The sequence below is a fragment of the Dicentrarchus labrax genome, unplaced genomic scaffold, assembly GCF_905237075.1.
Source record: "Dicentrarchus labrax unplaced genomic scaffold, dlabrax2021, whole genome shotgun sequence".
Taxonomy (NCBI): domain Eukaryota; kingdom Metazoa; phylum Chordata; class Actinopteri; family Moronidae; genus Dicentrarchus; species Dicentrarchus labrax.
The window spans coordinates 11927579-11940704 of record NW_026136705.1 but is presented as its reverse complement, the minus strand read 5'-3'; the positions used below and the strand labels follow the sequence as shown (position 1 = coordinate 11940704).

The 13126-nt window shown below is 40.4% G+C and overlaps 1 protein-coding gene and 1 long non-coding RNA gene across 2 annotated transcripts; both read left to right on the top strand.

The window, feature by feature from the left end:
• Positions 1–337: 337 nt before the first annotated feature.
• Positions 338–2104, top strand: LOC127364126 (uncharacterized). The gene is made up of 2 exons (XR_007884980.1): positions 338–550; positions 1549–2104. It is a non-coding gene; the product is annotated as an uncharacterized LOC127364126 (long non-coding RNA).
• A 1670-nt stretch (positions 2105–3774) lies between these two features.
• adssl (adenylosuccinate synthase, like) lies at positions 3775–13126 on the top strand. Its single transcript, XM_051400010.1, has 13 exons — positions 3775–4040; positions 5667–5769; positions 6344–6412; positions 6538–6588; positions 6666–6732; positions 6888–6995; positions 7870–7951; positions 8630–8756; positions 8843–8997; positions 10479–10603; positions 10877–10974; positions 11960–12109; positions 12210–13126. Exons 1-13 carry the CDS (start codon positions 3834–3836, stop codon positions 12260–12262), a joined length of 1395 nt encoding a protein of 464 aa, XP_051255970.1. The 5' UTR covers positions 3775–3833; the 3' UTR covers positions 12263–13126.

Sequence of the window (13126 nt, the reverse complement as noted above, 5' to 3'; positions counted from 1 at the left end):
ATTAATCTGTAAAAAAACAAATCTTATCTTACGACATGGTAGATCACACTGAGTTCAAGGTTTTCAAATCACAAGTAAGACTTGGCTAGATTTGATTTCTGCAGGCCATGTGAGGCAGTGAATACATATTTTGTGCAGGGGACAAAAGAGATGTGCTTGACACTGGCCCTACCCTCTGTGTCAGTCAATGTGGAATCAGGATGTTGGACCGAGGGGCAGGGCGCTGGGCCTGTTAAATATTGACTGCAAGTGTAATAATTAACCTTCCACCAACTCCTGCTCTCTTAAACTGGCTGCTCTGCCTCGCTGCCATTGCTTCGCCGTCGTTGCTGACATTTACATCTTCAATGTGCCTCCTCTAAGTTCTCTGCTCGCTGTCAATATCGCCCGTCTCAGCTTCATCTGTCTTGGTCCTCTCTGCTCCGTTTCTACTTTTCTGTATCTTCCCCTCTGCTGCTCCGGCCCGGCTCCCTGTGTCACGACACCCTGCTGCTCGTCAAAACCTTTGGCCTCGTCCTGTGAAAGCCACTGGGCCATGTTGCATCTAAAGGTGAGTACAGCCTTTCAACTGAAAACTGAGGATTCTATGTGAAATTTACAGACTTAAAACAATGAACGAGGACAACTCCAATTATTTATTTTTAAAGAAAACCTGACAAAAGGAGGTGGTAAACAAAAAAAACCCTATTTTCACCATAATTTTACCACATTAAAACAGCTCTATGTTGAATTTGTAAGACAAAATCTTTCTTCTCTAACATGCTGAAGACTTTAGAGCTTACATTTTGTGCTCTTTTTGAAAAATGTACACATTAGTGAATAAAACAAACTTGTTGTAATTCTAGTAATTCTCTAACTAATGGTAATGTTTCTATCTTTGAAGAGGCAAAAAGCTGCAATCTGATTGGTCTATTCAACAGAGGAGAAAAACACCATGTACAAGCATATATGGCTTAACAGAGCTGCTAATCATTTAATTGCTTTATTGTTCTGTTTTTCTGTGCAGAGTTTTACTGCAAGGCAAAGTCTACAGAGCTATTACTCCGCAAGCTGAGCAACATGGGATGAAAAAAAGAACAAAATGTATTGCAAGATTTAAAAAAGACAACTCGCTTAGGTTGAAACTGATCGAATATTGATCAACTATGAAGCCAATCTTTTAGTAATTATGAGGACAAATGTCAGTGTAAGCAGGAAATGCGTGGCCTACGGGTACATAGGTCAGACACACCCATATATTCACATATTGAAAAGCGGCCTCATGTTGACAGCTACCATAAAATCTGTGTTATCTATACAAGCTTTGGCCCTTTGGCCGTGCTGCTGGGAGAGTGTGAGCAATGATGCCGTCTACTTCAGGCAATAAAACTGGGAGGAGGAAATTGCTGGGTCAAAGTCACTCTCAAGTGGAGACTCCTCACCTACTAAAGCAGCTGCCTCCGATTCAAAATCCTGAGTTAACCTCGATGCTTTCTCTTGCTCCTTTTCTCCTCTCTCTCTCTCTCTCTCTCTCTCTCTCTCTGTCTGTCACTTTTGATTTCAACTCAGGTATTCCCAGAGCAGCACTCGACCCCCTCTGAAGAATCTGGAAGTGTGGTCTCATCATAGGTTTGTCCATCTGTAACACGACCGCCTTGGAGAACAGGCGAAGCTGTCGGCGATTTGCCTTCTGGTGCTTGCTGGATGTAACAGCAACTCCATGTGGAAGCGGTGTCAGTTCCAGTGGAGGTGCTGTTACCTGCAGAGAGCCACCCAACGCAAGCTCTCATGTTAACAAAGATTGTTTTTTCCCTGGTTCTTGATTCTAGGATGTTTTACTTCAATTGATCGGGAGTCTCGATGGGGCACAAGGTGATGACCTATGAATTGACAGCCAGTGGTTGTTGGCATCTGCCTGTCAGTTCTGTAGGCCACTGCTGTGTTTGTCCTCCTTAACGTGTACAGACATTAACGAGAAGGTTTTTTTTAATTTATTTTTTTGAATCCTTTTTACAACAAATAAAGTCTGGATGAGTTGCTCTGTGCGTGGATGAGTCTGTCATTTATGCCCTGTTGCTGTGTGTAATAATAAAGTGTGTTGCCAAAGAATGTCACTTTAAAATCACAGATTTGCAACTATGCATTTATTATTTAGCTTACTTTGGATATGTATAAACAAAGTAATAACACAGATACCATAACATTACATTATGATATACTAATACTTACAGGATCATTAAAGGAATTGCAAAGATTAAGTTATTTTTTATATTTTTTACAGTTTTAAAGTTAAGTTGAAATGAAACAGAGTGAAATGAGTGCCGGTGCCATTGTTGACTGGCGTTACAGCCCCATGGCAACAAGTTGCCACAGGCTACTTGACATTTGAGAGGCACAGTAATTAGGTTCATTTTCACATGAAGATAAACAAATATATCTCAAAACCAAACCATCAAATTACAATTTGTCAACATGAAAAATTGACTTAACAATGGATGTTTTAATAATATATGATGTTGCAACATGCTATGTAGTGTGTCAGGCTGCAAACAACACTAGTATGTTTGTTTGGTCTTTTCTATGAATAACTATGAAAATGTTACAGAGGATTAAATCTAATTATCTATGTGCTTGAATCTATCCAGGCTCAGCCATAAATAGTGATAATGGGATGTTTCCTATTTCACTATGTGCTAACTGATCAATGAAAAAAGTGCAATGAACAGAAAATATTGATTTAGACTAGGCGAAGGTATGTGCTAAGTGTCACCATGTGGCAGGTAACTGAAGACTAATCTGATCTGAATACCTTCATCAGAGGATATGGGGGTGGAGGGTGTGGTGATTACACACAGTCTATACCAACAGAACTCATGATATAATTCAGTGATCATATTACTACAAACATTCAAATTACTTTGTGTCCTTATAAGTCAAACCACACATTACTACAGAAATACAACAACTCTACTACAACAACTGTACAATGAGACAGATGTGAGGACATTACTTGTTTGCAGGTACACTCTGTGCTGTGTTTTCATTAAATGCAAATTTGTATTGGATTACGCACCAGGAATAAAAACAGTATGACCTGGAATGGCGGGGGCCCTGCAAGCATACACACAAGCTGAAAATGCTGCCTTTGCTGCCACCTAGTAGCACTTGATGAGAGCACACATTGCAGCATTGAATCAGTGTTAGGTGTAGTCAGATAGGCAGCAGGCCTGAAGCTCAAGTGTCAGTGTGGAGTGGTACTTGCAAGATAAGACTACATTTTGACACAGGACCACTTTTTTTTAATGAAGCACAGCTCATTTGGGCAAAATCATGTCAGTGACATTCTGCACCAATCAAATTAATCAAATAACAACACACCAGTTGACACATGATGAACCAAGGAAGATAGCGCCGTTGTTTGGTAGGTATTAATCACTGGAGGTCAGGTTAAAAGGAACAATATCAAAGATTACTCGCACACATAAAGGAAGCTGTGTAACCTGCGCACAGGATTAAAGCGAAGGCGGAAGTGGAGAGGGGGGAGTTATTCTAGTTTCGTGTACTCTTCGTGAATGTAAATAATATATGTCAATGGTTTTCAACGGCAGTGGGGTTTTATTTAATAATCACTCAAACAACACAAATGAATCGAGTGAAATAAAACGTTTCTGTGTCAGTTAATCGATTACACTCAGTGTAACAGGTTTATATGGAGAATCAAATGATGGCTGTATTTTGAGGAACTAGTGATAGAAGAAGAAACACTGATATCCAGCGGCGAGTGGCGGACCAGCACTTCCGTGAAGCGGTTTAACGCGCTAAAACGATTTTCCGGTTTGTAGGAGGGTAGCAGCATGTCTTCCGACAGCACCATGGCCAACGGTAACGGACGAGAGACCGTCCCGAACGGGGAACCGGTCCTTAAGCGGCGGCGGGAGAGCGACCCGCAGGAGCCCCGGAACAAAGTGACCGTCGTGCTCGGAGCGCAGTGGGGCGACGAGGGCAAAGGAAAAGTTGTGGACTTGCTCGCAATGGATGCGGACATCGTGTGCAGGTGCCAGGTACACAGCCACACCGTCGATTTAACTTCACGGTTAACTGTTCAAACTGACCACTTCTACCAACAACGGTGTTTGTAAGAAAGTCGTTAGTTGCCGTTAAGCTTCCGTTAAATATTCATGACCTGGTTCTGACGTCGACAGCCTTGTCAGAGCTCCCGGATGTGGATGTGCTAAAATGGTGCTGGTGACGACTGTTTAACCTAGGAGCCCCTCCTGGGCTCAGCTGCTTAATGAAGGAGCCATGTGTTAATCTGTGCTCTGGTTTACTGTAAACTGGGCTCTCGGATTTATAATGGGCGCCCACCGGTGTGTAACCCGAACCCACGGGCGCACTGGGCCGGTAGCCAGCCGCGGGAGGCCCCGTATGGCTTCCGGCCAGGAGATGTCACTGTACAATAAGGAACAGCTGCAGTCATCTGTATCATTTAGCTTCTACCCGCATACATTTATTATCTGAGCCAGACATCATAACGATTCATTTAAAATACTGCCTATACCACTAACGCACCACCGATAGTAGGGTAAGCACAGGTCGCGTTCCGTTTAGTGTAGCAGAGTCTTTACATTGGCCCCATCGTCCACAGCAGCAGCACCCGGACTCTGTTTGACCTGGATTGAATGGAAGCTTAATTAGTATTTTGAGTAACATCTGTGATTACCCTACTGTTTCATGTCAGAATGGCTGCTGTGAAAAAGGTCTTTACACAAATGATACCACACATGGTATAATCATTCCTAATGTTACACCATGTGTGGTGTCATTTGTTTACTGTTTACACATGATGTAGCAGAAGGGGTGTAGTAAGTGTAGGCAGAGGTGAGTTGTTGTGAAATGCTCGACCAGAGATTATAGTGGAGGAATAAACACGGTGGACCATCAGAGCTTTGACTGGACCTCACTCAGGGAACTTTATTGACACACATTAACATATACACACACAGCACACCACAGCAGTCCCAGTGCATCTCATTGGCTGTTATCATTGTCCGTCATACAGTACCTGCATTAATATGTATGCCTACTGTTTGTGACACTACAGCATAAAGATTATGTTTCCCAATTGAGAGCATACTTTTCACACATGTTAACAGTAAGATTTGTGAATTCATTGTTATGATGTCAAGTAGATGGAAGTTGTTTCTTACTGAATGGCAACATGTTTTTGCACAGAAGCCGGCCTCCTGCTGCTGGCTACCAGCCCAGTGTGTAAACCGAGAGTACACATTTTCACATGGCTTTTTTTTTTTTTTTCTTTCTCTGAGCCCAGGGAGGTTTCTCATGTTTTTTTATCTGCTGCCGTGGAAGCAAAATGTGTACTGAATCCAGTGAATGACCTCCACATACTGATAACCATATCCAGTGAATGTAAGGTTATGTAAGGCACTGACCGGCCATTTTCACCCAGCTCGTCCTCTGCCTCTCCGCAGTAACCCAGTGACATTAATCGTTTTTTTAATCTTGTAACTAAAGCTGACTGGACCGTCACTGAAACGCAGGCTGAGGTGTTACACAAGAACGGGACACAGTCCTCACTGTTAATGGATTCTTGTTTACGTGCCCTCATATCAGTGTTGTCTCTTCAGAAAAATGCCTAGTAGCAAGTTGAATGTATGTACTGTTTACAGGGAGGCAACAATGCAGGTCACACGGTGGTTGTGGACTCTGTGGAGTACGACTTCCACCTGCTGCCCAGTGGAGTGCTCAACAAGAAGGCCGTCTCCTTCATCGGTAAGAGATAAAACATGTTGTGTTTTGAAAGACTTGAAGTTGGCAGGAAGATAAAGATCCCAATAAAACATCAGTATGTGACCATTATCAGGGTGAAAACCACAGCAGACAGTCTTATCAGTTATGTGTCCACTTTATGGACTACATGGCTGTTATATGACACTGTTTACAGTTTATTAGGTACTATACACCTAACTAAAAACTAATACAGCACTGGCCTGTCCTAAATGCTACTGGCCATTTTTTCAGAAACATTGTGTTGGCCTCATTTCTATCAATGAGGGTACACTAAATAACAGAAGCACCTCTCAGTGTAGCACTATAGGGTTCAAACTACCACCTCTAAAATGACCAAAAAACTGAATGAACATCTCTTCTGCATTTTCTCTTTTTGGTTGCTATGTTGTTCCATTACTGTGAAAACATAAACTGAGAAAAGGGCAAACATAAAAAGGAACACTTGTGTTATATAAATAAACCTCAGGAAAAATATTAGCAGTTTGTTACTCATAAACAATTGATACGATGAAGTTATTTCTCTCTGGGACTGTTAAAGTTTTATTTTACATTACAGGCAACGGGGTGGTGATACACCTGCCAGGTCTGTTTGATGAGGCTGAAAAGAACCTACAGAAAGGCAAAGGTAATGTTTTCTAAATGAGGTTGATGCAGTGATATGAACACTTCTTCCTGTAGAAAGCACTGTCAGTATCAGTAAATAGGCGTTTTCCACAGAAGTAATGTGGGATTTGTTTGTACTGCTTGCAGGACTGCAAGGATGGGAGGAGAGATTAAAGATTTCTGATCGTGCCCACATTGGTGAGTATGCATTCTCTCATTCAGGTTTTAGATTTGGGAATATTCTCTTATTGACGATCCCGTCTGTCCGCCTCTAGTGTTCAACTTCCATCAAGCAGTCGATGGAATCCAGGAGCAGCAGCGCCAGCAACAAGAAGGGAAAAAGTAAATCTGCCCTAATTGGTTTTTAAAAATCGTAAACATCTTTACTTGGTGAAGTGTATATTATGTTCTGTTCTTGGGTTGGAGTGATTTTTTTTCTATCTTCTATTAAATAGTTTATTATGCTTATTAATGTTGTGTTTCTATATGTTCTCCAGTTTGGGAACCACTAAAAAGGGTATCGGTCCTGCCTACTCCTCCAAAGCTGCCCGGAACGGTCTGCGAGTCTGTGACCTTGTCTCAGATTTCAAGGTTTTTGAGGAAAAGTGAGTTTTCTTTAATTTTCTATGATCTAAAATTAGATAAATTGTCGAAGACTGGTGGTGGGAACCCCATATCAATGTTTAAAATCCCTATTCCAGGTTTAAAGATCCCTTTAAAACATACATGAAGACACACTGAAACAGTCAGCTTGGAACAGTAATGTGTGTGTATTTTTTCCACAAAAAAGTATAATTTCCATATTAAGATCCTTTAATAAGGCATCTACTCCTTTTAAAAATTCCAGAAAGGGAGGAAAATATTAACACATCAGTCCAAAACCTACTCTCAAATACATCATTCTGCAGGGTTAAGCACAAACATCAGACTGTAGAAACAGGAAGAAAAATTTACATTTTTCTTAAAACTTGAAAGAACCAACCAACCACATTTTCTACATTTATGGGGCGACATGATTGACATTAGCGTCCTAGTTCACAGTGAGTAGATTTATTTGTTAGATGTCGTAGTTCTGTCAGTAATTGTAGAGCCAGTATTTTGTGCTGCCACCAGGTGGCGACATCTGGCTGTGGTACACATGTGAAAACTGCTTGCTCTCTGCTTTCATGCATGCATTAAGGTAGACCCTTTTTTAAAATTGATGGCTCCATTCCTTTAAGTGTAAGATGTGTCAGTGAGTGAGAATGGAAAAGTCCTTGAACACGTAAATGGAATGCAGCCATCATTAATGTTATTAATTCCACCTGTGCTTCTCCTGGTTCAACGAGTCAATATGTCTGCTGTGAAAAGGGTCTATAACCTGCCTGTCATGTATATCATGTTGTGAAATTAAATTGTGGGGGTAAATTTGCATGCAGAGGGCTGCACATAGACTTAAATGAACATATAAGCTAACTCTTTACTCTGTGCTCCTTACAGGTTCCGTATGTTGGCAGACCACTTCCTAACCATGTATCCAAAGCTTAACGTTGACATTGACGGGGAACTGAAGCAGCTGAAGGTGAGGACAGGTTATCGTGTCAGGACATACTGACACCTGCCTGGCATTGATATTGTGACAGCAGATGTTTTTCACAAAAGACATGGTGACATGTCACAGCAGGGAAAGCACGGGTGTAAATAATAAAATGAATTATGGCTGAATATTTGTGCTGGCTCACTGCCACACTGGCATGGCTCACTGGGATTCTTGAACAGAAAAGAGCCATCATTAATATCATCAGTAACACCTGTGAATTCCCCACTATGACAACTTGAAACGTGAATTTCTCATGACATTCAAGCTTGAGAGTCATGAACAGCTCCTTTTTTAAAATCAGATTTTCAATGAGCACAGTGAAACTTTGAGCAGATGGATGTGAAAACATCAAACTTATGTTTGAGCTTCACTGTGCAGAATGATGTATGAGCAGAAAAGCATATTTTTGAGCGGAATATGACGACATTACAGTAATCAAGATTGTTTAACTACTAGTTCCCTATGACGAGGATGTGTATTTCTTCTCACTCGCAGTTTGAATGGATGACTGTTGGAGTTGTAATTGGCATTTATTGTTGAACAGTATTCAGTGTTTTCATTGTTTTTAGTAAACAGTTCAGTTCACACACACACACACACACACACACACAATAAGTTAACAGATTTCAAACAGATGCTCTAAGAATGTGTGTTTTTCAGGATTACACAGAAAGACTGCGTCCCCTCGTGACTGACGGGGTGTACTTCATGCACAAAGCTCTCAATGGACCCAGCAAGAAAATCCTGGTGGAGGGAGCCAATGCTGCTCTCCTGGATATTGACTTTGGTGAGCAACACAGGGTATTGTGGAATTAATTATGAAGATGGATGGATGTTTTGCCTCCTCAGGTTAACAAATATGTCTCCGTTCAGGGACGTATCCTTTCGTGACGTCTTCCAACTGCACTGTGGGAGGAGTGTGCACTGGTCTCGGCGTGCCTCCGTCATACGTTGGCCGAGTGTATGGTGTCGTCAAAGCGTACACCACCCGGGTGGGCGTTGGTGCTTTCCCCACAGAGCAGGATAATGTGAGTTAAAGACACGTCTGAAAAAAGTCTGTTATTCAGTGTGATGATAAAGATCCTGCTGATTAGAGATAAATGTTATGAAGGTGAAAAGTCGTCGATGTTGTCATTAAAGGATCAAATTGATCACACTCAGGCGCTCAGCAGAAGCTTTTTGTAAAATAGCCAACATACTCCACTGGGGTGAGATACTGGATGTGTTATTGTCAGATTACCACACTCACAACAGCCAAGCACATTCAGTCTTAAGATGGCAGCAATGGAGATCATTAGGAAAATGTTCAGGGAAAAACAAAAACTATTTATTAAATACTATTTCTGATAATATATAACATCACTAACTTACTGATGATGAAATATTTTTCTATATGGGTGGGTTGGATTTGTTGACATTATTTATTGGTTCCTAATAGATTTAGGTTTTTCCTCATTCTGAAAAAACTTGAACTGTAAAATAAAGGAACCAGGACAATAGTAAGTTCCGGTTTGCCTACAAAAATATGTCCCTGCAGCACTCTTTACCCTTAAAAACCCCAGAAGATTTGCTGTATTTTTTTATTTGGAACAATATATTACTGAACCAATTATAACAATTATTTTCATTATCTATTATTCTGTCGATCATTTTCTCAATTAATCGATTAGTTGTTTGGTCCATAAAATGTCACTGAAGAAAATCACTGTTTCCCAAAGCCCAGATGTCCTCAAATGTCTTGTTTTGTCTGCAACCCAAAGAGTTTTTCTTTAGAGGACTAAAGAAACCAGAAAAGACTCAAAGCAGTTAATCAATTTATCATTATAGTTGCTGATTAATGTAATAATTGACAACTAATCGATTAATGTGAAAAATGCTGCATAGCTCAGCAGTGCTGCACAGAGGTGCTGAGTAAATCCTCTCCCCTGTATGTTCAGTAACTTCTCAATTTAAGCTCACAGTACCCAGCGTGTAGCTATTACTCATTTACTCCATAAATTGAGAGGAGATGTGATTAGACAGCAGAGGAGAGTAGTTGAAGTTACCTGACATCCCATGTTGTCCCAGTAATGCAGATTCTGTGAGCCCAACAGGCCTCAGTGACATCCTCAGTTTTCCAGGTATTGTGGTCAGCTTCAGCCTTGAGGTTGCAGAGGCAGACTTGTGGTCAGATCTAGGTTAGTTCAAATCTCTGAGACTGCTGGGAAACCTTTTTGTGGTAAGAAAAATTCTGCCACTGATGTGCACTTTATCAAGAGAATTGTTGCTGCTCAGTGGTTGACAGTAGGGGATTGTGTTTGTGCTGGGAAGTGTTCACATGTGAGTGTGTGTGAAACTGAAACAGGATGTTACTGGAAAAGAGCTCGCTTAACTATCCCTAGAAGTCCAAACACGCTGAATCAACACAATCTCCCTTAAAATGGAAGTAAATATGATTGATTGATTTTGAAAGTTTTATTTATTTTCTCACACAATTGACGGTGTGTGCTTCTTGTTTGTTGTGTTTTAGGAGACTGGGGACCTGTTACAGTCCAGAGGGAGAGAGATTGGTGTGACGACGGGCAGAAGGAGACGCTGTGGTTGGCTGGACCTGATTTTGGTCAGATACGCCCACATGGTCAATGGCTTCTCTGCGTAAGGAACCATCACACCATTTCAGAATACTATCCTCACCTGCTGTTGTAATTACTGGAGTGACAGTTTACAGAACTCAACAATAAGGATTGCTGGCCTACAAGTAAAATACCACATGGGGTAAAAAAACAGCAACTTTGAATTAAAAATTGACTTTGGGCATGTAGCAAAAAAACATTAATGTTGAACCCTGGACATGAGATCCATCATGCACTCTGACAGTCCATTGTTATCAGAGTTGCACATAGTGACTTATTTATTTATGTTTTGTAGAATTGCCCTGACGAAGCTGGACATTTTGGACACGCTGCCGGAGATTAAAGTGGGCGTGGCCTATAAGGTTGATGGAAAACCTCTGCCAAGTTTCCCAGGTAGGACGTTTCTACTTGTTGTATAGAAGTGCTCTGTGTCTGCCCATTACAGAAAAATAATATCAGATGTAACAATTACTTCAGATGAGGTTTTAGTGTTGCTTTATAGTAGGGGGCAGAGTTTAATGACTGTAGGGCTGCAGCTAATTATTATTTTCATCTGTAAAAATAGTAAAAGGTTGCCACTCAATGTGATGTTCATATAGCCTTTTGTTTCTGACCTACAGTCAGACACACCATTTTCAGTGATGTATAGTAAAGCAGCAAATCCTCACACATTTGAGAAGCTGGAAGCAGTGAATGTTTGTTATTTTTACTGAAATTAAAGGCTTAGATCATTTTATAATTGATTAATAATCACATTTTTGCACCTGATGGCTGCAATGCATGTTTGGTCCTTTGGCATGGTTTGACCTTGATGTCCTAATATTGAATTGAAAATACTAATTTATCCACAAAAGTGTTAATACCAGAAACATAACTGCTGTAAGCACAAGAGAGGACCTGCCTCTACTGAAAAAGATTATTTTCAGAGCTACTACTTGGAAGTTGGTTATAGGTAAATAAACAGCTTTTATGCTCTTTAATGTCTTATTTCACATGGGTCAGCTTTTACTTGCAGGAAATGGTACAGCTGGGCTTTTTGAAAATCTGTTTTGCAGCAGATTTGAAGAGGTATTTATCTTGTGTATCTCTCTGCTTTTACCGCCAAATGGAGCAAATTGAATTGTTAAGCTAATGAGCCTCGGGAGGATTAAAAACCCCCCCCCCAATACGACACTGCAGCTGCTCTCGGCCTGCATTTTAACACTGATTTCCTTTATACATTGATCATTTTTATGGTTGATGTGCTGGATGTTTGAAGTGGCTCTTCTTCTTGATCCCGATCTGGTTGTGCTACAGTCTTTAATTGTATGTACACGTAGGAACAAGAACAAAAACATTTCACCTTTCACTCAATGTTTTTGATGTGCTTCCACTGTAGCAAACATGGACGTTTTGACGCGAGTGTCAGTGGATTACCAGACGTTTCCCGGCTGGTGCTGCAGCACAGAGGACGCTCGGAGCTTCAAGGATCTGCCGTCACAGGCACAAAATTACATTCAGTTCATCGAGGACTTCCTGCAAGTGCCAGGTCCGTAAAAAGGCACTTTACATTAATGCAGAGAAAGCAGCCAAACTCTTCTTCGCTTTGCCAAAACCTGCCACTCACAACTTTTTTTTTCTCATTTCAGTGAAGTGGGTTGGAGTCGGCAAGTCCAGGGAGAGCATGATCAAACGGTTTTGATCCGTCCGCGGACCTGAAGTCCTCCTCGACGACAGCTCAGATAATAATTTCAGGTTTTGATAGGATTGACAGAGGAATTTAAAATGCAAACGCTTATCCTAAAGGAAAAACTTCACCAGCAAGGCTATTTGTGAAACGTTTAGTTGCTGCTTGTCCATCACATTTACAGTAATTCTTAGATGTCATTTATGCATTCCACATGTTGTTTTCTATATTTATAAGAGCGTTCATTTTTAAAACCTGGTGCAAATGGATCAACCTTTCCTTATTCCATTCCACAGTAAAGCACGGTTCAGTTCTGTAGCATTTGAGGCTAATTAACCTTAATTGATATCTGTTTGTCCCATATATGAAGAGCCATGGATTAACAGACGTAGAAGCATTCATTTTAAAGGGTGCCACAATAAAGCAAAAGATTATTTTCAGGCTTTGTAATGAAATGGATAAATGATTGAAAGCCATCATGCAATCAGTAGATTGTGAACTTTTTTTATTTTACAATTTTAAAAAACTTGAAAAACATGAATGCATCTCAGTTGTTAAGTTTGTAGCTATTTTCATGATTGTTGGAATGAATAAAGTGGTTTTTAAATCATCATCAACATAAATCAACACTAAACAACTTGAGTTTGAAAAGATATTTTCTTCATAATATTTGTGTAAAAGTAAATAGAAATCTCACGTCCACACAGAAACATTGACTGGTGTTGTAGAAGTTTGTGTAAATGTGAAAAAAATGGCAAACGAGCAGTATTGTATTGAGTACATTCCATATTTCCTACGCCATTTCATTCATTTTGTCAATAATGTAAAAGACTCTTACTGTGTTTTACTCTTATCAATAAAAGGAAACTGTAACATTTA

Coding starts and splice junctions, on each gene's coding strand:
- adssl (XM_051400010.1), top strand. CDS start 3,834: ATGTCTTCCGACAGCACCATGGCCAACGGTAACGGACGAGAGACCGTC. Junction 6,996..7,869: donor TTCAAGGTTTTTGAGGAAAA/GTGAGTTTTCTT, acceptor TGCTCCTTACAG/GTTCCGTATGTTGGCAGACC. Junction 12,110..12,209: donor GGACTTCCTGCAAGTGCCAG/GTCCGTAAAAAG, acceptor TTCTCATTTCAG/TGAAGTGGGTTGGAGTCGGC.